Source organism: Saccopteryx bilineata, chromosome 6, assembly GCF_036850765.1.
Source record: "Saccopteryx bilineata isolate mSacBil1 chromosome 6, mSacBil1_pri_phased_curated, whole genome shotgun sequence".
Lineage (NCBI taxonomy): Eukaryota > Metazoa > Chordata > Mammalia > Chiroptera > Emballonuridae > Saccopteryx > Saccopteryx bilineata.
This window is the reverse complement of record NC_089495.1, coordinates 150,392,121-150,416,915: the sequence shown is the minus strand read 5'-3', so window position 1 is coordinate 150,416,915 and position 24,795 is coordinate 150,392,121. Positions and strand designations below refer to the sequence as shown.

The 24,795-nt window shown below is 50.1% G+C and overlaps 1 protein-coding gene across 2 annotated transcripts; it reads right to left on the bottom strand.

The window, feature by feature from the left end:
* Positions 1-398: 398 nt before the first annotated feature.
* Positions 399-20,771, bottom strand: MFSD2B (MFSD2 lysolipid transporter B, sphingolipid). 2 transcript variants are annotated; one of them, XR_010726031.1, is made up of 15 exons: positions 20,685-20,771; positions 15,401-15,526; positions 11,415-11,539; positions 10,748-10,871; positions 10,445-10,523; positions 10,220-10,350; positions 7,989-8,079; positions 7,326-7,447; positions 6,767-6,850; positions 6,192-6,272; positions 5,878-5,987; positions 5,358-5,501; positions 4,800-4,976; positions 2,687-3,654; positions 399-1,454 (listed from the first exon to the last, which is right to left on the bottom strand). XR_010726031.1 is itself a non-coding variant. In XM_066235088.1 (14 exons), exons 1-14 carry the CDS (start codon positions 20,769-20,771, stop codon positions 3,630-3,632), a joined length of 1,506 nt encoding a protein of 501 aa, XP_066091185.1. In that variant the 3' UTR covers positions 399-3,629. The 2 variants fall into 2 exon arrangements, 1 of the variants encoding a protein (XP_066091185.1); XM_066235088.1 differs by having other exon boundaries at positions 399-3,654.
* Positions 20,772-24,795: the final 4,024 nt, after the last annotated feature.

Genomic DNA, 24,795 nt, shown 5'->3' with positions numbered 1-24,795 from the left:
TTTCCAGCTTCAGAAAAATACCAAAAAAAAAAAAAGTGGTTTTTTTTTTAAATGGTTTCTCACTGTAATTGTAATTTTTTTTTTTCTGGGCCATTTGAGTTTTCTTTCTTGGAAATGACTGTTTGTGTATTTGGCCCAAATATCTATTGGGTTGTCGTTTTCTTGTTGAATTGTTAGGATTCTTTATGTAATCTAGACATCGTTAATATGTGGGTAATATCCCAGTTTGTGACCTTTCTTTTTCTTTATGGTATGTTTTGTTGAACAAACATTAATAAAGTCACGTTTATCAATCTTTTATAAAAGTTTAGTCTTTCACATTTTTTTGTAACTTGTTTGCTTTTCAGTGACAGGACAGAGGAGGCAGTGTGAGGGGTGGGGCCCGTGCGGCAGCAGCCCAGAGGGAGCTTCTGTGCAGGGTGGCTGTTTGTGTCCAGTTCAGGCGATGGGGCGGAGCGGGGGGAGGCTGAGGAAGGGGAAACTCCTTGTGAACAGAAAAGGGGGCCATCTGGTCCCTGAGGCAGCACTAGCATGTTGGGCACTGATGTTTCCTCTTACTCCTCAAACTGCAGCTCTGAGATTGTGAAGGGGGCTCCTACCGGCTGTGACAGTGCTGTGGGGGGTAGAGGGCTCTGCCACCTGGAGAGACAAGGTCCTCCCTGGACCAGGTGTTGGACCCTGTCCGGAGGGAGAAAGTGGCCATTCCTGGCGACAGGTTCCCGTCTCTTGCTGCTCAGGGTGGGCAGTGGTGCTCCGGATTTCCGCAGGCTGGAGCTGCCCCTGCTCCTTAGTCTGCGCAGATGGTAGACTTAGGAAAGAGGTGCCTGGAGACCAGGCTTCCTGTCTCCATCCTCCACCTGGAGGGGAGCAGGGGAGTGATACAGACTTTGGAGAGGAGAAAGCTAGGGAACAGGAAAGACTTTTGTTTTAGTATGAGGGCCATTCAGCAAACACTAATTCATCTGCTTCTAGGCACTGAGGATACAGCAGTCATTTTCCATGCCCTAATAAAGTTTACATTTTAACAGGGATGGCAAGCAATAAATAAACCACCGGTAAACACACTGGTGCGTGGAGTGGGTCCTGTGGGCAGAGCTGAGTGCTGGGAAGGAGGAAGGGTTGGCCGTGAGCCGACCAGAAAGCAGGAAAGACTTCACCGAGGGGAGTGCTTTAGCAGCCACTGATCTTGCGAAGCCTTGGGAGCATTGTGAGGACTTAAGTGATGGGATTTGAGTCAGAGGCAGGGATGCTGCTGGCAATTGAGTGTCTCCAGCAAGGCACTTATCTGAATGCAGGTGGAGAAGAAGGTAGCAGAGAGGGTGAGGCGAGGGGCGATCTGCTCTTGGCCAGTGGTAGCCCCCAAGTCTGGCCTTGGTGGCAAGGAGAGGTCTCTTCCTCTGAACCAGGACAGGCTCAGGGTGGCTGTCAGAGGGGGGTGGACATGTGGGAAGGCCCTGTGGGCGAATGGAAATGAAGGTCAGAGCAGAGTGAGGGGGATTACCGTGGAAGCGGAGCAGCGTCCGGGACAGGGAGCCAGGCGATGGGTCTCAGAAGAGCAGCCCTGGTGATACCGAAGTCCAGGGCCCCGCTGTTTTTTTTTAACAAATGCTTCAAGCACTGGCTCTCACCACAAGCTCTGGAGTTTGGCAGACTTAGATTCAAGACCCTTTCCACAAGAACTACCTTAGGCAAGTTGCTTAAGCTCTCAGGCTTGTTTCCTCAACTGAAAATGAAAGTTCCTGCTTCACAGGGTGGCTGTGAGGCAGCAGTGGTAAGGGGGCTTCTGGCCAGCCCATGCTCACCCCGGTATCTCAGACCCAGCCCCGGACCCCAGAGATGCCCCGGCTGCTGTCCGCACTGGAGAGCCCTGCTATTGGAGACTGCATCCCTGGGAAATCTACATGACAGAAAATTTGGTGCAAGTTTCTGAACCTACCTGCATTGGCCAGGTTTCTGAAGCACGCCTAACATGACATGGTAGAAACTTGGCCTGCCTGGTGTCTTACCAGGCATTGTCTCTACATGGCTGGTGTGATTTTCCAACATTCTGAAACGGTTGTGTGCGTGCCCATGCACAGCAGCGGTGGGCAGGGCCTCCCGCCGGCCGCTTCCTGAATCAAGGGCAATGCAGAGAAGCCGAGCCAACTCGTTCTCTAGTGCCCTGTGACCTCAGGGATCGGATGCCCATGTCAGTGTCACAAGGGCCTGAGAGTTCGGGGATTAGGAAGACCAGGTCACATTCTGCACTCTCCCAGGGAGGTCAGTCCCCTCTCACGCCATGGTGTTTGTGGAGGAAGCAAGAGGCGTTCAGCTCTCAGGAGCGTGTCCTGTCTGCACATGAGTCTGAGCTCTGGCAGTCTTAGGGGTGAGTCTCACACCTTAGAGGTGGCCAAAGGCCCAAAGAGGAAGGGGACAGAGCCTAGCCCTAGGCAGTGGCTTAGGATAACTGAGCCCCTGGAGGAGACAGCTGGGGCTGGGAAGACTTTCAGGGGCACGCCTTTACCTCCTGGTCTCCCTTCAGGCGTCTGGACTTTTGGAGGCAGAGTTGCTGATGAGGTAAGGGGTCCCCACAGGTTCCAGCCCCCCTATAAGCCCCAACCTGTAAGATTCACTGTGGCCTGCTGCCCTGGACTATCCCAGAGCCTCAACTTGTCTCTTCTAAAGGAAGAAAGGGAACCGCTCCTACCTGGCATCTCTGGTCGAGGAAATGCAGAATCCCGGATATATGGCTGAGGGGACAGCCAGTTGCAGTGACATCAGGCACCCTCCCCTTTGCTCTTTGTGGAGAGAGTTTTCCAGGAGGTAGGATGAGAGGGCTGGCCACTATCACATTTTATAGACTCAATAGAAAGTAAGCCTTTTCATTTGTTTTTTGGAAAAAATTAAACCTCAGTGGATCTTTCTTCCCCAAAGATATAGCCTCTAGAAAACTGTGGTTCCTGTACGTCTTAGAAGATAAAAGAGCAGAAAAATAGTTCCACAAAAATATTCATAAAAATGAGTGAGATTTGGTGATTCAATACCAGTCTGGTTCCACCTCTGAAATAGTGTCATCCACCTGTGAACAAAGGCAAAGGCGTGAGAAACGCCTTGTGCCCTGCTCAGTCTTTTCATCCCATTGCTGCCCCCATCTGCTCTCTCAGGGTCTGCTGGCCTCACTGCATCTGTGTGTGTCTCCTAACCGAATGTCCCCAGCATGCCCATCTGTCGCCACTCCAGGACATGTGGTGTCTCTCAGTCCCCCAGATGTCCATTGAAGCATCAGGAGGAACAAGAGGTCTGTCTGTCTGTCCCGTCAGGTCGGCAGTTTGTTGGGCCAGGTGTTCCCCTGGGGAGCCTGCAGGGCTTCCTTGTTTTCCAGCACAAGCTGCTATAGGGATGCTTTCCAGGCCAAACGTTGCCTGGAGCTGGGTCGTCAGAGGCACAGGTTTATCTGAAATGGTGTGTGATCAACAGGCAAGAAATGACAGGTGGAAGCCAGGCCAGTCCCTTTGGGAGAGGTCACTGAAGACCCCACATCCCAGGGAGTGGTCATATGTAAGCTGCAAAATAGGGACTGAGAAGAAGGCGGGGCTTCGAGCCCAGAAGATGCTGGCTTCTCCTCTTTCCGCTCACAGAAGCCTCGGACTTCAAGCCAGGCTGTAGCTGGTCCTCCTGCAGGAAGGGAAAGAGGCCAAAGAGGATGAGAGAGGGGTGGGGTCTCTGTCCTGTCACAAACCCCTGTGGACGTGTCAGTGGCTGTCCCTTGTCTTCCTAGCAACGCCTCCCCTTCACCACCCTTGTGAGTAAAGCCATAAGCCTGTTTCCCCGAGTTCCATCAAGCATTTCCTTACTCATGGGTCACTCGGCATCAGTGTTACTTGGCTGGCGTCGGAGACCAGCCACACTAAGCCGTGGGGGACTGACGATGATGCCGCTTCCTGCCTCCCCTGTGTGGTCCTCCATGTGTACATGGGCCCGCATTTGTTAGTGCATGAGCACCTGCTGAAACTTGGACCCACGCTTGTGCAAGTCTGTGGGACCATGCACACACTGCAGCACCTGCTTGGCCTTGGGCTCTGTGCACGGCTCTTAGGACACAAAAACGAATAACCACAGCTCTAGCCTTAAGGGCCCCCCAGTCTACTGGGAAAGCCCCACAGTGAGCAGGTCCTCCCTGCTGTGGAATCACTGCCCCGAAACGGGAGGGGCGGCTCCGAGAGCTCCCGCACAGCCTGTTGTGGGAAGAGTGGAAGATGATCAGTCCCCAGGTTTCAGCTCCCAGGCTAGAGGATGGTGCCATTCCCAGGGACAGCGCACAGGAGAAGGGAGCCAATTGGGACAAGAAGATGAAGTTTATTTTTGGCTTATTAAGACCGACTGCCATGGTTGTGGGACATCAGCTGGAGATGTCCAAATGAGAGCCAGATGTGTAGACCTGGAGCTTGGAGGAAGTAGAGGGGATTGTGTAGGGAGGGGGACAGCTAGAGGAGTCACCAAACACAAGAGGCGCTCGAGGTCAAGCAAGGAGACGAAGTGCCGAGATGATGGAGAGCGAAGGGTGCAGGGGTGAACAAGGACACCTCCCACTCCAGCACCCGACAGGTTACTGAAGGGAGGGGACTGAGCAGGGATCGCCAGAGCGGACAAGAAGCCAGGAGCCTCACTGAAGCTGAGGGAAGTGTCTGCACTGGACTGGACAGTGTTGCAAACCCAATCGGGGGACCTGTGGACTGCTCGGCCTGACAGCGGCACACATCTATGTGCCTCCCTGTCTGTGGGTAGCTGTGCTGTGTGTGCCGTGTACGGGGGGTGCCTACCTCCGAAGACTCAGCCGGCGAGAGGTGTCCTGGCTTGGCACTTTTGGAGCAGGGCCAACCATGAGGATGCAAAGACCAATGAGGATCATGCAGGTGGGCATGGCACCAATGAGGACCTTGAGGGTCACCACCACCTGCTCTGCCTGCTCACAGGCTCCTGCCTCATACCCTGCAAATCTGAAGAAACAGCCGCGGGCGTCCAGCTCAGACCCTTGCGAGCCCGGCTCCCTGGAGGAGAAGTCCCAGACCCTCCACCTCCACACTGTCCTGCAACTCGGGTGTATTTCTTGGCCAGATCAGCCTAACCATGGTGGAAGGGAGTGTTGACAGAGTGGGCTGGTCAGGGAGGAGTTCAGAGAGAACTGAGAATGTGGGGGTGGGGCAGAGGCTTCAGAGGGGTCAGGTCCTCAAGAAAGGCCCTTTTCAGCCCAAGTCACAGAGAAACCCAGGGCAGGTGGCTCCCCCACACCCTCCAAAGAGCAGAGCTTGGTCTCCGAGGTGGGTGGCTGGGGAGGACTGCCCTTTTATGACCCCGCTAGGCCCAACTCTGGGACTCACTCCAGACTGAGTGTGGAGATGCCCAGGGCACCTGCACCCGAAAGCTTAGTGAAGAAGACATAGGATGAGTAGAAGATGGTCTCCATGCCCGGGCCGTGCTGGTGCTGCCGCTGGAAGTCATCTACCACGTCCGGAAGCATGGACCTGGGGTGGAGGGGCCGCAAAGTTATCCCTTTCATCCCCTTGACAGCCACCCGCCTGCAAACTCTGGGAACAGAGACCAAGTCAGTCATCTGAGTCCACTCAGGACAGGCACTGGCCCACAGGGAGACAGGCGATCTGTGTGCCTGTATTCCACCCCCACCTCCACAACCCCCACCCCTGGCTGTCCCCCATGCATGGTGCTCTTTCATGAGGGCTTCCAGGATGAAGCTGGTAGCCTCCAGCCCCGGCAAGTGGAACAGCGGCTCCCCAGCCCAGGCCAAGCACAGCGGCCTGGGACAGCAGGTTGACATGAAGGAGGCAGACCCAAGAAGAATGAGGTGAAGTGCCCACACTCCCTTCCCCTCGCCCAGCCTACCAGGGTAGCAGCAAGGACACAGCAATGCTCATGCCAGATACAAGGGCCACGATGTAAGCCACAGGTGCTATGGGCACAGCAGCCAACAGGATTGCAAAAGGCACCATCACCTGGGGAGACACACACTAGCTACTCCCTCCACCACCACCCCCACTTGCTCTTTCTTATACACACTCCCTGGTCTTTACCAGCGACCCCATGCCTGGTCCTGTGCTGGGCACTGAGGACATGAGCGATCTACCCTGCTGGCCCCCAGGATGCTCAGGTCAACCTCCCCCGACCCAACTCCGAGCTTTGCTTCCTGCCTCACTCACACAGATCCCGATGGCCGATGTCTTCTTCCCAAATCTCTGTAGAACCCACTCCCACAGTGGGGTGCTCAGTACAGCCGAGATCTGTGAGCAGACAGAACCATCACAGTTTGGCGAGCTGCCAGCGCCACTGCCCAGTTTCTCAAATTCTTGGCTTTTAGGTGGAATACCTGCCTGCACCCTGGCCCTCTGGTTGGTACCAGTGCCTGTGACCTTTATGACCCTGGCGCTTGCCTGACCTGTGGTGGCGCAGTGGGTAAAGCGTCAACCTGGAAACGCTGAGGTTGCTGGTTCAAAGCCCTGGGCTTGCCTGGTCAAGGCACATATGGGAGTTGATGCTTCCAGCTCCTCCCCCTTCTCTCTGTCTCTCTATCCTCTCTAAAAATAAATAAATAAATAAAAAATTATGACCCTGGCGCTAGTGCCACCCTCCACTAGAATACAGATGACCAAGACATCAGCTGAGCCCAGAACGTTCACCATCAGAACTCTGGTCACACATGCCATGTCAAGGACTACCCATGTCCCCAACTCAGGCTCCTGAGTAACCCTGGCCCTGTCACCCCAGGTTCCCTTACCAGGATGGTTAGCACCAGGCTCTGGACGTGGTCATGCAGCCGGGAGGCATGAGTACAGAACAGGACCAGGTAGCTCTGTTCCACCTAAGGAAGTTGACAGGAAGTGGTCATGGACAGGGAATGGCAGGATCTCAGAAGTCAAGGACAAGGCCTAGGTCTCATGTCTGGCCTCCCTTTTGGGATCTTGAACTCTGGTTGCTGCCACCATCATGCAGTCCCCACCCCCTACAAAGGAAGCTTATCCCTGACACAGATATAAACACCATTCCTAATCTACCCACCCCTTCTACCCACCCCTTGCACAACTTAGATTAGGTAGACTTGACCACCCCTGACCCTGCTTTCCTGGTGTCTGGGCCCTGACCCTCCTCAATCCCATGAGCTCTTTATGATCTCTCTCCTCTAGCACCTGCCTCTCTGGGTCACGTGCCAGCCAGTGGTCTCTCCCTTTAAATCTCCAGCCTACCTGGGATGCAATGGGAACGAGACTGAACCTGAACCTACGTAAGCTCAGCGTGGCTGGAGCCAAGCCAGGGGGATCGGTCCGGCCAGACGGTACCTGCACGGCTGCTGAAATGAACAGGAAGGAGACCACCAGATTCAGGTAGGGCGGGTGCCGGACAGTGAGGCCCAACCCAGCCAGGAAGCTCATGCCCTGGCTGGAGGCTGGGTCAGAGGGGTCTGCAACACAGGAAGGTGACATCTCAACTTGGCAGAGTTCCAAACCAATACCGATGCCCAAGAGGAGCCCTGCCCCCAGCTTCTTTTTTTGTTTTGTTTTGTTTTGTTTTTTTTCATTTTTCTGAAGCTGGAAACAGGGAGAGACAGTCAGACAGACTCCCGCATGAGCCCGACCGGGATCCACCTGGCACGCCCACCAGGGGCAACGCTCTGCCCACCAGGGGGCGATGCTCTGCCCATCCTGGGCGTCGCCATGTTGCTACCAGAGCCACTCCAGCGCCTGAGGCAGAGGCCACAGAGCCATGCCCAGCGCCCGGGCCATCTTTGCTCCAATGGAGCCTCAGCTGCGGGCGAGGAAGAGAGAGACAGAGAGGAAAGCGCGGCGGAGGGGTGGAAAAGCAAATGGGCGCTTCTCCTGTGTGCCCTGGCCGGGAATCGAACCCGGGTCCTCTGCACGCTAGGCCAACGCTCTACCGCTGAGCCAACAGGCCAGGGCCTGCCCCCAGCTTCTGATCCCCACATTCTGCATGTACCTCCATACCTGGTCGCTCCTTCACACCCAGGCAGAGCAAACCACTGCACACAGGGTATGTCACAGCAACCGCGGCAGCTGCAATGGAGTAGAGACGAGTCTGTGGGACGGAAGAGAACTGGAGTGGGGGCGATGTCTCCAACCCACGGAGGCAAGGACACCCAGGGACAGGGCACGAGTACCTCCCAAAGGGAGCAGAGGGCCCATCAGCCCAAGACCGAGAATGCTGGGAACTCCTCCCAACTAGCCCAGCAGTAGAGGGGGAGCTAAGGGCCCAGGATGGTCCTGGTCCTGCTGACCCTGTGTCTCCTGCATGCATCTGTGCCACCAGGGGGCTGAGGGGCTGAGCACCTCCCCCCCCATCACCACCTCCTTCCTCTTTTTTTTTTTTTTTTTTTACAGAGACAGAGTCAGAGAGAGGGACAGATAGGGACAGACAGACAGGAATGAAGAGAGATGAGAAGCATCAATCATCAGTTTTTCGTTGCGACACCTTAGTTGTTCATTGATTGCTTTCTCATATGTGCCTTGACCATGGGGCTACAGCAGACCGAGTGACCCCTTGCTCGAGCCAGTGACCTTGGGTCCGGGTTGGTGAGCTTTACTCAAAACAGATGAGCCCGTGCTCAAGCTGGCGACCTTGGGGTCTCGAACCTGGGTCCTGTGCATCCCAGTTAGATATTCTATTCACTGCGCCACTGCCCGGTCAGGCACCTCTCTCATTTTTTAAAACATTCATTGTTGCTGATTTCTGTAGGCTAGACCCTGAGGTTACAGTGATGAGTGTGTCCTGTGACCACTGTGCATCCACGATGAGGGGCTTGGAGTGTGGGAGGAAGACAGACCCATGAGCAGAAAGTTACAGTGTCATGCATGAGGACCCAGGTAAATGTCAAAAAAAGAGACACTGCTACCTGTCATTCACGTGGTAAAATACATACCTGATTTCCCCATGTATAAGATGCTTCCATGCATAAGACACACCTTAATTTTGGGGCCCGAAATTTGAAAAAAAGTATTACATAAAATTACTGAACTCGTTTTATTCATCATAAAATTCATACAACTCCTCATCACTGTCAAATGCAAGTAAAAAAAATACAACCACTGTATAAAACGCACCCAGTTTTTAGATCTCAAATTTATCGAAAAATGGTGCATCTTATACATGGGGGAATATGGTACATATAAAGGCATACAGGGGAGACCAGTCACCTGATCCAGACAGAAGTGCCTCGGGAGAGGGGAGGAAAGAGGGAGCCAGGCAGGGCTTCACTGGGGTGGGCCCAGCACAAGGGCACAGGCCCCACATTCAGAAGGACTCTGTACTTGGGGGTCAATGCTCTGCTGCAGCTGTCTTGTTCTAGATGATTTTCTCTGTGAATTTGTCTTTTGTAAGTGAAGTCGATGGGATAACAGAGCTGGAGCTACCAAGAGGCACCTGAACACTTTACACCGTTGGGGGGGGGTCCTCAGCTTTCTGTTCCCCACTTCTTGGCACCCCAGGCCCTGCCTGGTCTCCTGTCCTCCAACTCAAGGCCACTGCCACCCTCCGTCCCCCACTCACCCAGACAGTAAAGGGAAGGGGGTGCAGAGGCTCAGGCCAGGACATGGGAGTAGTGGATGCAAAGGAGTTTTGTCCTGGAGCATGGAGGGTTGGTGATAGGTTGGAGTGGGGGTTGGGAGAAAGGGAAGAGTCAAGGGTTGTACCTAAGCTCTGGGGTGATGATGGCATTTGCTTAAGGAAAAAGCAGATGAACTGGACGGCTGAAATAAATGCAGGCCCAGTGGCCGCACAGGGACCCGCTTGGAGGGAAGCCCTGTGTGTTGGGGGCTTCCCCTCTCCTTTCATACTGGGCCAGGGGGCCGCTTGCCCAGGGCTGGGGGGAGGGGCCCTAGGAGGAGTTTTACCCAGAGCTCTGCAAGGACACCAGCCCCCATGCTGCCCTTTTCCCTGCCCCTTCTCTGGGGTCTGCCCCCTCCCTCCAGATGGCCTGCCGGGGTGTTTGTGTTGCTGTTTATAAGGCCCCAGGCGGAGGAAAAGCAGGTGTTGCCAGAGGATACGGGGTGGGGTCGTGGGTCAGGGATCGGTTGGAGGAGGAGCAGGGAAGGAATGTGAGGAGCAGTGTGCAGAGCGAAGCGCCCAACCGACCACCAAGAGGCCCTGGCAAAAGCAGCCCTAGAGGAAAGAGGTGACCCTGCGGAGGGCATCCCAGTGGGTCATGCGTGTGGGCACTCACTGCGTCAGGGGAGACAGTGACAGGCCCCTGGAGCTCCGCGTCATCGCACCTGTGGGGACTGTGGGCGCCGGACACGATGAGTCCATGGACTGCAGCTCCCATTAGTGTGCCTGCCATCTCCATGGTCATCCCTGGGACACAGGGAGCGCTCAAGGTGACTGAGCTCTCGGGCCCAGGGCAGCACCATCTTCCACACCCACCCCCCACGCCCGCACTTGCACTCACGGTAGGCGGTGGCCAAATCCCGCTCCTTGGGGCTGGGGGTCAGCAGCATGGTGAGCGCCGTGTAGGGCACCTGGAAGAACTGGGGCACCATGGAGCTTATGTGGCCCCCTCTGCCCAGATGGCCCCTATGACAGGTTGGCCTGTCCTCACAGATCCCCTCAAGTTGGGAATCAGAGGCTGAGGGGCAGGAGGGGGCACCTAGCCCCGAGCCCAGTGGGCAGAAGAGCTAAAAGGTAGATGGCTAGGCACTGCTAAGCAATGGCGTTCCAGAGATCCAGGCCCAGGAAGGGGGCACCTGCTTACCGTGGCCAGGGCCTGGAATAGGCAGTAGAAGGTCGTGTACCAGAGGCCCCGAAGGCTGGTGAAGGAGGGCAGGAACCACAGGAAGAAGTAAGCCAAGGCGATGAAGGGCGTGCAGCCCAACACCCTGTGGGAACATGGGGGAGGTAGAATGCCCACAGCACCAAGGCTGGGGCCACAAAGGGTGGGCCTGGAGCAACCTCACCCCTCTGGGCACAAGTCCTCTGTCCCTGGACAAGTCCTGGGCTGAGGCTCTCAGAGTGTGAGCCATGAAGGGGGAGGGCTGATGGTACATGGAGTAGGAACTGGGACTCTGGCTAGGACACCTGGTGCTCAGTGGTGCCATTCCCCATACCAGGGACCCTGGAGCACAAGAGCTGTTATCACTCTATGAGGCCTTCCGTGATCTCCAGCCTACTCGCCACATTCAGATGTCTGGGCCAGGCCCGGGAGTCCTGGAGGCTTTGTCCATCCCTGGGCCATCTGGTGAGGGAACGTCCCTAAGACTGTCTCTGAGCTTCTGCATGATTTAGTCCAGTATGGTCACCTCATGTCCAGTCTTGTCCTCTAACCATCCACAGGGTTTTCTACTAACAGGTAGAGCTGTGACAAACACCATGACCTCAAGCTATGAGCAGGTGCTGGACCTTACAGACCATGGGCTGCTCACCAGTGCATGAGTCTTCCAGACCCTGTCCTCCTGCTTCTGTTGATGAGGTACCCAGCCACGGGGTCAGCAGCTGCCCCAGACACCTTCCCTCCAAACAGGACAAGGGACACCTGGGCAGCAGGGATCTGAAATGGGCAAGGGAGGAGATAGCCAGGGACTGGCAGAGTCAGACAGGTGTCCAGGCCAGCCCACCCATCAGGAGGGAGAGCTGGGGACCAGGCTGGGGCAGAGGCACCGTGTAAAGTCCTGTTTGGCCTCCTCCCCAGAACACTATTCTGGAAAGCTCTCGGGGCACACTGCACTAATGAAGAAAGTGGTGGGGGAGGGCGCTGACAGACTCCCACTGGCACATGTCCATTGTCACTCATGCCGAGTCACTTTTGGAGAAGACACGAGAGACCTTCAGCCGAGGTGGCCTCATGCAAGAGGGGCACATGTTGGGGACCGAAAGCCAACAGGGTCTTTGCAGTTTAGATTTTGGGGGGACAGAGGTGTGGGGAACTGGCAGTAAGCTGACAGTCTGCCCAACCCCCCACCTCACTTGTTCTGTGAAGTTGCTGAAGGCTATTTCCCCCACACCTTCATGTTAGCTGTGTGCTGGATTGTTTGTACTTGCCCTATCCCCCATGTCCCTCAGAAAGACTGGAAGCAACCCTTTGTTTTGTGAAGTTAAGATGTTATGTATGGTGGGGGTTTTCTCACTTGGGAGAATTCTTGGATTGCCTTGGAAATGTGACTTTGTTTTAATGATTTCTCTGTTTGCTAATGGCCTCACTTTGCCCTATAGACAAAGCAGGTACGAGGGTGGAGGGTCGCCTTTTGCAAGCTATCTTCTGCGTTGCAAACGGTCCACCCAAGCCCATCCTTTTTCTCTTTAGGTCTGGTTTCTTAATTCTGCACCATTCCTACTCAGGACCTGGAATTACTAGCCATGCTGGTTCACAGCAGGTGCACCTAGGCTGACAGTCATAGGTAGACTTTTTGTCTCGTAATAAAAATGTTTTACTGATTTCTTTTCCGATTACACAAATGATACACTCACTGTAAAAACATTCAAACAGTACAGAAAAATACTGAGCAAAGCTCAGTTGAAACGGCACCACCCTGAGACACTGCCAGAAGCATTTGATGGTCATCCTTTCCTGCATTTATATACATTTGAGATTTATGATCTTACATAAACACAACAATATTCAAGTCATTTAAAAAAAATCATGAATACCGGCCCTGGCCAGTTGGCTCAGTGGTAGAGCGTTGGCCTGGCGTGCAGGAGTCCCAGGTTTGATTCCCGGCCAGGGCACACAGGAGAAACTCCCATCTGCTTCCCCATCCCTCCCCCTCTCCTTCCTCTCTGTCTCTCTTCCCCTCCCACAGCCAAGGCTCCATTGGAGCAAAGATGGCCCGGGCGCTGAGGATGGCTCTGTAGCCTCTGCCTCAGGCGCTAGAATGGCTCTGGCTGCAACAGAGTGACGCCCCAGATGGGCAGAGCATCGCCCCCTGGTGGCATGCTGGGTGGATCCCGGTCGGGCGCATGCAGGAGTCTGTCTGGCTGCCTCCCCATTTCCAGCTTCGGAAAAATGCAAAAAAAAAAAAAAAAAAATCATGAATACCTTGTTGAAAACTTCTGTTTTGCTTCCTCTCTCTCTCCCACCACTCCCTCCTCCAGCCAACATTAACAGTCTCATGTCACTTTCTGTACCTTTTCTCCACGCTCCTTTTTAATTATGTACTGACACACATTTATGCAATACAGGTAGGGGGCGTGTCTTTGTTTTGCTAAAATGTAATCATTCTATATAGTCTTTTCTAAAACTAACTTTTCTCACTTGACAGTGCATCCCGGAAATCCCTCCAAGTCAACTGGTATAGATCTAACCCATTCTTTAAATGGCTACATAATAGTCTATTACAGGGGGTCCTTGGGTTACGACAGTCTCAACATAATGATGTTTTGAGTTCATGACACTCACTCCCATAAAAACTTTAAAAAATTGAGACAAGACGTGAGTGTTTTGGCTTAAGCCGTTAGCATCATACTCTTTTTTTTTTTTTTTTACAGAGACAGAGAGTCAGAGAGAGGGATAGACAGACAGACAGGAAGAAAGAGAGATGACAAACATCAATTCTTCGTTGCGACACCTTAGCTGTTCATTGATTGCTTTCTCATATGTGCCTTGACCGCAGACCTTCAGCAGACCGAGTGACCTCTTGCTCCAGCCAGCGACCGTAGGTCCAAGCTGGTGAGCTTTTGCTCAAACCAGATGAGCCCGCGCTCAAGCTGGTGACCTCGGGGTCTCAAACCTGGGTCCTCCACATCCCAGTCTGACACTCTATCCACTGAGCCACCGCCTGGTCAGGCAGCACCGTACTTTTTTTTTTACACTATTTTTTTTTGTTTACTACAGTACAGTGTACACTACAATATATTTATGGCCTTTTCCTTTTTCTGTGGCTTAGTTGTGTTTTTATTGTGATAAGGTGCCGAAGAATTGCAAAAAATTGTTAACAATAGTATTTTAAAAGGAAGAGTCAGGCCCCCTTACCCCTCCTTTCTGAAAAGAAAAAAACTCAAAGAAAGAGATTAAAGGGGCAAAAGTTAGTATCTAAAAACTTCCTCTAGCTTGACTAGGCGGTGGCACAGTGGATAGAGCGTCAGACTGGGATGTGGAGGACCCAGGTTCGAGACCCCTAGGTCTCCAACTTGAGCGCAGGCTCATCTGGTTGGAGCAAAAGCTCACTGGCTTGAGCCCAAGGCCCCTGGCTCAAGCAGGGGGTTACTCCGTCTGCTGAAGGCCCGCGGTCAAGGCATATATGAGAAAGCAGTCAATAAACAGCTAAGGTGTTGCAACACGCAACTAAAAAAACCTAATGATTGATGCTTCTCATCTCTCCATTCCTGTCTGTCTGTCCCTGTCTATCCCTCTCCCTGACTCTCTGTCTCTGTAAAAACAAAAACAAAAAATAACAACAAAAAAACCCTTAAAAAAATAAATAATTAAAACTTCCTCTTCCCCTTCAATAAGATCCTTAGGAGACCATGTTTACATATCCTACACTAATTCTAACTCTTCCTCCCCTCCTGGAGTCCTGAGAGTAATGGATACTAGACAAAGGGATCCCGAGCCCACTCCCCTTGCTTGAAAAACCTGCATTCTGTAACATTTTATATGCTTCTTAATAATCATCTCTTTTGAAATTCTTTATATGTATAAAACTTGTAAACTAAAGCAAGCAGGGGACCCCAACACTTTTAACAAATGTAAATTTCTTATCCTAAGCTAAAACTTTTCACTGTTGTGGCAACAAGGATAAATGAATACCCTAGAAGATTTGGGAATGTCTTTGATATGTAAAACATTTATCCCTACTGTGTTGATATGTAAAATGACATTTATCACTACTGTGTTATTTTGTAGTAGGAATGTTTTTCCTTTTAATATATCCTATAGATAGGTGTTGCAAACTTATCCGTAAATAACTTTTGTATCGTGTACCCCCTCATTTTCCCCCCAACCTGTATGTGATCATGTCTATATAACTAGCCTCAGAGCTATATTCGAGGCTGCACGATTTGGGTTAGCTATACCCCATGTAAGTTATATGTAGCTGGCTTATTAATAAATCTCCTCCTAAAATTTCTTTTGTATCCTGCTTTGGCGTTTCTATGAAACCTGCGGATTAAAGTAACATACTTTATAACGTTATGTTCTAGATTATGATTTTACAACTGCTTTAGGATAGGTAAATAACTTAGGCTAGGGTGTTTCGACCCACACCAAAATTCAGGTTACGTCACCATTGTAGGAATGGAACTGTGTAGTAACTGGAGGACCCCCTGTATATGGAGGTGGTATGAGGTGTTACCCAACTGCTTCTACATTGTAGAAGTACATTTAAAAGTACTATCTGTCGAGGACGGTGGAGGTGGAAGAACCAGAGGCCGGGGAAGATGGGAATAGGGACCCTGGGCTACTGCCCAAACTCACCTGTGCCACATCTAGCAGGAAGAGCTGCAGGTAAAAGGCTGTGGCGCTGGAGGCTACCTGGTTGGGAACCCCACCGATGCCATAACACACCTTGGTGCAGAACGAGAGGCGACCAGCTCTGCTGTCCTGGGGACGAAACAGGAGCTAAGCCCCTGCCTCGAAGACACACAACAGCTCCCCAACCCCCTGACTTCCCAGAGCACCCTATGTCCGGAGGCCTTTCCGGAAACCTTTCAGTCCTAATTTGCCTCAAAGCATCTTAAAGGGAAGTGAGACAGAAAGAGAAAAAAAATAAAATAAAATAAAATCCTAGTCTGACCTGTGGTGGCGCAGTGGATGAAGCGTCAACCTGGAAATGCTGAGGTCGCTGGTTCGAAACCCTGGCCTTGCCTGGTCAAGGCACATATGGGAGTTGATGCTTCCAGCTCCTCCCCGCTTCTCTCTCTCTGTCTCTCTCTCCTCTCTCTCCCTCTCTCTCCTCTCTCTCCCTCTCTCTCTTTCTAAAAAAAAAAAAAAATGAATAAATAAAATTTAAAAAAATTTTAAAAAAATTCTAAAACATGATCTCTAAACTTTTCCAGGGGGAAGTTCTTCCTTGTATTCCGCCTCAGTGCTTCCTGCTGTAGTCTTTTATTTTCTGAATCAGCAAGACTGAGTGAACTGGGGGTCAGGAGACTCCCAACTTTGCCACCATCTCCCTGTTGGACCTTGAATAAACCGCTTTTTCTCTCTAACCTTATCTGTCAAATTGAAAAGTCCTGTCCACTTAACAGGATCATTTTGGTGAGCAAATGAGGTAACCACTCCAGGTGCTGACAATGTTTGGGACTTTTTTTTTTCCATTTACATAAAGTTTGTTTATTTTCTACAGAGATAGAGAGTCAGAGAGAGGAATAGATAGGGACAGACAGACAGGAATGGAGAGAGATGAGAAGCATCAATCATCAGTTTTTCGTTGTGACACCTTAGTTGTTCATTGATTGCTTTCTCATATGTGCCTTGACCGTGGGCCTTCAGCAGACAGAGTAATCCCTTGCTCGAGCCAGCGACTTTGGGTCCAAGCTGGTGAGCTTTTGCTCAAACCAGATGAGCTCACGCTCAAACTGGCGACGTCAGTCTTGAACCTGGGTCCTCCGCATCCCAGTCTGATGCTCTATGCACTGCGCCACTGCCTGGTCAGGCTGTTTAGGACTTTTAGCAGCCAGTTGTTGAATGATTAGCAGCCTGAAACCAGCCACGGTGAGAGTATTTGCACCACTGAAATCAGCAAACATTGCAAATCAGTTTTGTGTTGTTTTGTTTTTCCCAGCGAGACTGTGTTGGGCAGATAAAATATATCATGCTCACTTTGTTTAAGATGGTGCTACCCACATAGAAGCCCATCACCCAGTGTTGGTCAATAAGTCTGTAAATATGATATATATGTTTGCTCACTTATAGTTTGCATTGGGTGTGGGGGACAGGCTGTAAGCAGGTGGGAACGTTATAGCCTAAGGCAGGGGTAGTCAACCTTTTTATACCTACCGCCCACTTTTTTTTTAAAGGATTTTATTATTTTTATTTATTTATTTTTAGATTTTATTTATTAATTTTAGAAAGAAGAGAGAGAGAGAGAGAGAGAGAAGGGAGGGAGGACAGAAAGCATCAACTCCCATATGTGCCTTGACCAAGAAAGTCCAGGGTTTCGAACTGGCGACCTCAGTGTTCCAGGTTGATGCTTTTATCCACTGAGCCACCGCAGGTCAGGCTACCACCCACTTTTGTATCTCTGTTAGTAGTGAAATTTTCTAATAGCCCACCGGTTCCACAGTAATGGTGATTTATAAAGTAGGGAAGTAACTTTATAAAATTTATAAAACAGTTACAGCAAGTTAAAGCACATAATAATAATTACTTACCAAGTAGTTTGTCAGATTTTCGCTAAGTTTGGCAGAATAAATCTATATAAAACAACTTACTACAGTTAAATCTTTTTATTTATACTTTGGTTGCTCCACTACCACCCACCATGAAAGCTGGGACCCCCACTAGTGGGCGGTAGGGACCAGGTTGACTATCACTGGCCTAAGGCTTAGTTTTAAGACTAAGCCTTTCCCACCCTTTTTGATGTGAGGTGTTGCACTCTCATGAGGAATCCCATCATGCCTCACTCAGATAAGTGACTTTGTATCAGAGACTTCCTTGTTTGTATATTGGATTAAAGGTTTTGATTTCTATACTATAAAGTGGGGCAGACCGAGAGCTTGCTCTCTCTCTTCCTGAGATTAGCATTAGAGAGGACAGCAGAGAAAAGAGAGCAGAGAGAGGCCACGTGGAGGAGAGGAGAAGCAGCCAAGATGGTGGAGTGCTGAGGGAGAAGCCAGTTAGTGCAGAGTTTGTGCAGGAGAAGGAAGTAGATGGGAAACAGAGGTGAATAAGTCTGGTGTGCTAGAAACCTTTGATTCTAGGAAACTCGAATAAGTCAGTAGCTTTGTAAGCACTGAATGAGTGGGTTTTGGAGCCCAGTGTGTGCTTTTACTTGCCTGCTGGGTGCAAGCTAGGATTAAAGGTAATGGCCCACCAGTAATTGGCTCTGTTGTTTCATTGTCTGTCTGAATCTAATGTGAACCTGCATGGTTCAGGCGGCTGTGATGGTGGCCGTGCCTACTGGCTTTACACCAGCCCACCACTGAAATAAAGTAATGTTTATGACCTCAAATATGTGTGTACATATACATACATATACACCCTCCAACAGCTTGCCAGTATACTTTGAATAAAACTCCCAAGTCCTCACCACAGTGTACAAGAGCCCACCCAATCTGCCCCCTTTCCCCTCACTTCAGATAGCTTTCCTCAACCATAGGAGGCTCCTTCTTTTTCTTTTTTTTAATTTTTTTTTATTTATTTATTCATCTTACAGAGGAGAGGGAGAGACAGAGAGAGAAGAGACAGAGAGAGAGAAGGGGGGAGGAGCTGGAAGCATCAACTCCCATATGTGCCTTAACCAGGCAAGCCCAGGGTTTCGAATCGGCGACCTCAGCATTTCCAGGTCGACGCTTTATCCACTGCGCCACCACAGGTCAGGCCAGGAGGCTCCTTCTTATTCCTCAAAATGACCATGCTTATTGCTGCCTCAGGGCCTTTGCACTTACTGTTCCTTCTATCGGGAAGGCTCTTCCTCCAAGTTCTTATAGAGCTGACTCCTTGTCATTCAAATAGACCTAAATGTTATCTAAGAGATGCCTTTCCTGGCCACTCAAGTCTCTTTTTCAATTGTACTTACTACCTGATATACTCTTTTTTAAATTTATTTATTTATTTTTTAGTGAAGGGGGCAGAGAGATAGGCAGGAAGGGATGAAGATGAGAAGCATCAACTCATAGTTGTGCCACTTTATTTGTTCATTGATTGCTTCTCATATGTGCCTTGACCAGGGGACTCTAGCCGAGCCAGTGACCCCTTGCTCAAACCAGTGACTTTGGGTTCAAGCCAGCAACCTTGGGCTTCAAGCCAGTAACCTTTGGGCTCAAGCCAGTGACCAGGGGTCATGTCTAAGATCCCATGCTCAAGCTGGCAAACTTGGGGTTTCGAACCTGGGTCCTCAGAGTCCCAAGCCAAAGCTCTATCCACTACGCCACCACCTGGTCAGGTCTGATATACAGTACTCTTATTTCCTGCCTCTTTTCATCAGAATACAAGTTCTCTGAGAGTGTGACCTGCTCACCCCCATTCCCACTACCTAGAACAACGCTTGACACGTAGTAGATGCTCGGTATATATCTGCTGAAGGAATAAATGCCATGAATACACTGTGTAAAGCACCATTTCTCTGAAAGATGCTGGGAATTCTTTCTCAGCTTTGCTTGGGGGTTGGCAGAGGAGTGGAGAGGACTATGGCTTCACCCACTTTGGTATCTAGTGGGACACCCAGCTGGGCTTTTTTGAAGGCAAGGTCTTCCCAGATAAGAGTTTATCATATCCTTTGCACACTCTTCCTACGCACAGAAGAAAACCATACACGAAGCAGGATGTGGTCTCCTTTTCTGACATCATGTGAACAGTAATTATTTCAACTTCCAGAAAAACCTTAACAATAGGCAGAGTCCACCACGATAGGCCTCCTGCCTCAACTCTAATGGGATTCTTATTTCTCTCCGTAAATGTGCCTAGCACATAGTTTCTGGCACATAGAAGGAACTTGAAAAATAGGGGGGGGGGGATTCCAGCTGAAACCGGGTATATGATACAATCTTGGAATCATGACAATTTTATATACTTAAATCATAAGCCTTGCACAGTTGGCTGAGCACAACCTTTAGCATTAACAGACACTGGGACTCCAATTCTGCACCCGCTAGTGCTAGCTGTGTGACCGGGGCAGGTTAGCTCACGTGCTGTTTCAGCTTCCTCACATGTTAAGTGAAGATAATTCCATCCCATTGGGTTGTTACGAGAAGTAAATGCTGGCACTTCGCTGGCAATGTTAGTTTTCCCTCTTGCTATTAATCTCTCCCTGGATTTCTAAATTTCACTGCAAAATGACAGTCATCCTTCCTGAACTTTCTTTCTGGGGGCCACAGTGCTTTGCTCTGAGGTGCCCGAGAAGAGATGCAGGAAATTGAGGTGGTGGCGAAGTGAAGCCACAGTGAACGTGCTCACTTGGAGCTGGAAGGGATTTTGCATTCGGCAGACACTAAGTCCAGCACACCCACCACTGCACCATGAGGCCCGGCCTCATGCTCTGGGTTCCCACCTGCCCTCTACAATCACCCTGGGGCCCAGGAGCCAGGAAGGACACTGCTCCGCGCATTCTCCCAAAGGAGATTCCGATGCCTGGACAAGGGCAGGGTTTGAGAAGGTGGCTAAGTGCACACCACCTGGCTTGGACTGGGGAAGAAAGGATGCTTCATCAGGCAGCCCAGGGTTAGGAGGTCTTGGGGAGGCCTGGAGTGCTGTGGACCAGTGAGTGCCCTGGACTGGGAACGGGGAGACCAGAGGCCAGCTCCGGTCTTGCCTGACTAGATTGACCAATCCAGCAAGTTACTTATCTAGGACTCAGTTTTGCATGCTGTTCTCTCCCGGGCTCCTATATCCTCAGCCTCTGCGCCCTGAACTGTCAAACCCTACTAGAGGCAGTTTAAAAGTCAGAAGGCTCAGGCAGAGGACCCAGCTCAGCAAGGCTGTCCCTGGCTGCATGGAGGGCACGATCAGACACCCTCAAAGTCCCTGGAGCTCCTCTGCTCCCGCTCTCCACCCCACCTCCCCCCACCTCCCCTCTGGCTCCCCCTCGCTTTGAGCTCACGGAGCCAGGATCTGGGATGTGCACTTCTGGCTGGGGCACAGGCGCCTCCACTGCAGGGGCCAGAGTCCTTCCCGGGGATGCCGCCATCGCACAGGGCTGCTGCTCCTTTGACTGCAGCCCTCGGGCGTAAACGTCCGCGGAGAGGGCGGCTCTGGGCGGAGTGGGCTAGGCGCGGGGAGGGGCGGGCCGGTCCGGGGACACGGGAGAAAACGGGAAGCTGTGAAAGTTTCCTTTCCCCAAAGGGGAAAATACCTACAGCTCAAAATCGCTGGGGAAAAGGCTGGCAAGTCCCTGGGGACCGTTTTCCCTGGGGCAGGTCTGCAATGGCATGAGAACCAGAGGCGGTTCACACTAAACCCTCCTGCTAAAAGCTAAAAGTCAGCAAATAAGTGAATTTGAAGAGGAAGCAAAAGAATTGACTTGCTTAGATTAAGATCATGGCTGAAGAGGCTTACAAGCTGCTACATTTGATACCTGATGTCTGCAATGTCCATTTTCCAGCCTCATATGGAACGTGGGTCCCTAAGTTCTGGAGGGTGAATTGAGAGCAGGCTGGTGTGTGCGATTTCCCAGAAAGATGCTAAAGAGGAAGGGGTCACGTCATATACAAAAATTAAGTGAAAATGCCACACTGACCAAAGTGTAAAGGCTAAAACTAGAAACTCTTGGGGGAAAACAGAAGCAAATCTTCACAAGTGTGGGTTACACAACCGTTTCATAGATAGGACACCTCACAAAGTGGATTCTATCTAAATAAACTTTCTGCTGCAAGCCATTCAGCAAGTAAGTGAAAGGAGAACCCACAGAAGAGAATATTTGCAAATCATAAGGGCTTGTATTGGAATATACTATAAAGAGCTCTTACAACTCAATAACAAGTAACCCAATCTAGAAATGGGCAAGGATTTCAATAGCTATTTCTCCAAAGATAGACATGAAAAGATGCTTATGTCACTGGGGAAATACAAAACTTCAAGCTACCACTGCAGGTAGATGGCCATACTTAAAAAGATAGACAGTAACAAGTGTTAGGAGGATGTGGAGAAGTCACACACTGCTGCTGGTGGGCGTGTGAAGTAGGGCAGGCACTTTGGAAAGCTGGCAGTTCTTCAAAAAATTAAACATGGAATTTACACATGACCCAGCAATTCCACTAAGTATATACCCTAGAGAAATGGAAACATGTTCACACAAAAACTTGAGCAAGAAAATTCATAGCAACATTATTTATCAGAGCCAAAAAAGTGGAAATAACCCAAAGGTCCATCAGTTGATGGATAAGTAAATGTGGTAGGTATTTCCATACTATGGACTATTATTCAACAATAAAAAGAATATGGATAAAGCTTGAAAACATTAACTGAAAAGATGCTAGTCATAGAATACGTCATGCTGTACTATTCCTGTGAAATGTCCAGAAAAGATCTAGAAAGAGGTAGATTTGTGGTTGCCTAGAACCACAGGTGGAAAATGACTGTAAATGGGAATGGGGTTTCTTTTAGAAGGGATGAAATGTTCCTTTTTTTTTTTTTTTTCAGAGACAGAGTGAGAGTCAGCTAGAGGGATAGATAGGGACAGTCAGGAATGCAGAGAGATGAGAAGCATCAATCATCAGTTTTTCGTTGTGGCACTTTAGTTGTTCATTGATTGCTTTCTCATATGTGCCTTAACCTTGGGCCTTCAGCAGATCGAGTGACCCCTTGCTTGAGCCAGCGACCTTGGGTCCAAGCTGGTGAGCTTTTGCTCACACCAGATGAGCCCGTGCTCAAGCTGGCGACCTCGGGGTCTCGAACCTGGGTCCTCCACATCCTCGTCCGACGCTCTATCCACTGCGCCACCACCCAGTCAGGCGGATGAAATGTTCTAGACTGAGGTGACGGTGGCACAATCCTGTGAATATACTAAAAACTATTGAATTGTATACTTTAAATGGGTGTAATGTGAATTACATACCAATAGAGCTATTGAATATTTTTGTTGCTTCTTCCTACTGGATGAATATGCAAATGGAATTTTGAGACTTCAAGTTACATTCTGAGATTGGCAGATCAATAATACAGGAGTCTATGATCCTAAAGAATATACTACTTAGTCTAAAGCAAACCATTCATTTCATTTCCCTCAATTCTTTTTTTTTTTTTTTTTTTTTGTGGTAGAGACAGAGAGTCAGAGAGAGGGGCAGACAGACAAGAAGAGAGAGAGATGAGAGACATCAATTCTTCACTGCGGCTCCTTAGTTGTTCATTGATTGATTTCTCATATGTGCCTTGACCAGGGGGCTACAGCAGACTGAGTGACCCCTTGCTTGAGCCAGTGACCTTGGGCTCAAGCTAGTGATCCTTGCTCAAACCAGATGAGCCCATGCTCAAGCTGGCGACCTCGGGGTCTCGAACCTGGGTCCTCCACATCCCAATCCGACGCTCTATCCACTGCACCACCGCCTGGTCAAGCTACCCTCAACTCTTTTTTAAAATTGAGGTATACATGGCAATTAACATTAGTTTCAGGTGTACAACATGATTCAGTATGTATATATATTGTGAAATATGCCTCAATTCTTTATTCTACAAAATGGGTACCTTTTGTTTCCTTGATCGTGCCCTTATCAGCAGGGAAAGGATAAGTAGATAATGCATGTGCTTTAATTCCTTGAAAATTAAACATAAATTTAAGCTGAAGTTTTTTGGATAATCTACTTTTTATATTGTTTTAGTTTTTTTTTTTACAATGACAGAGAGAGAGTCAGAGAGAGGAATAGATAGGGACAGACAGATGAGAGATGAGAAGCATCAATCATCAGTTTTTCGTTGTGACACCTTAGTTGTTCATTGATTGCTTTCTCATATGAGCCTTGACCGCGGGCCTTCAGCAGACTGAGTAACCCCTTGCTTGAGCCAGCAAAGCTGGTGAGTTTGTTTTTTTTTTTTTGTTCAAGCCAGATGAGCCCGTGCTCAAGCTGGCGACCTCGGGGTCTCGAACCTGGGTTCTTCCGCATCCCAGTCCGACGCTCTACCCACTGCGCCACCACCTGGTCAAGCTGTTTTAGATTTTAATTATTCATTTTAGAGAGGGGAAAGAAGGGAGAGAGGGGGAGAGAAAAAGAGAGAAGGAAGCATCAACTCCCATATGTGCTTTGATCAGGCAAGCCTAGGGTTTTAAACCGGCAACCAGAGCGTTCCAGGTTGATGCTTTACACTGCACCACCACAGGTGAGGCTGCATAATCAATCTACCTTCAATTACATCATTTATATGCATTTTTAGAAGGTCTAGAAACAATTCATTCCCAGTATTTGTACTTTGCTGCATATACTTCCATAACTTTAATTTTGAAGCGAGTAAAAAGGAAAAATGCCTTCGTGGGTTTTTTTTTTTTGGTACAAATATATAATGAATAGAAAAGGCATGCCCTGGCTGGTTGACTCAGCGGTAGAGCATTGGCCTGGCGTGTGGAAGTCCTGGGTTTAATTCCCAGCCAGGGCACACAGGAGACGTGCCCATCTGCTTCTCCACCCTTCCCCCTCTCCTTTCTCTCTCTCTCTCTCTCTCTTCCCTTCCTGCAGCCAAGCCTCCACTGGAGCAAAGTTGGCCCGGGCGCTGAGAATGGCTCCATGGCCTCCGCCTCAGGCACTAGAATGGCTCTGATTACAGTGGAGCAATGCCCCAGATGGGCAAAGCATCGCCCCCCTAGTGGGCATGCCGGGTGGATCCTGGTCAGGCACATGCGGAGTCTGTCTGCCTCCCCCTGCTTCTCGCTTTGGAAAAATACAAAAAAAAAAAAAAAAAAAAGAAAGGAAAGAAAGGGAAGGAAAGGAAGGAAGGGAAGGAAGGGAATGAAGAAAGGAAGAAAGGAAGGAAGGAAAGGCATTTGTTCCTAACAGCTATTCTTTTACTTAAAGTAATAGAATGTTGCCTAGATCATTGGGTTAAGAGCATCATCCTGGGCCTGACCTGTGGTGGTACAGTGGATAAAGCGTCGACCTGGAAATGCTGAGGTCGCCGGTTTGAAACCCTGGGCTTGCCTGGTCAAGGCACATATGGGAGTTGATGCTTCCAGCTCCTCCCCCCTGTCTCTCTCTCCTCTCTGTCTCTCTCTCTCTCTCTCCTCTCTA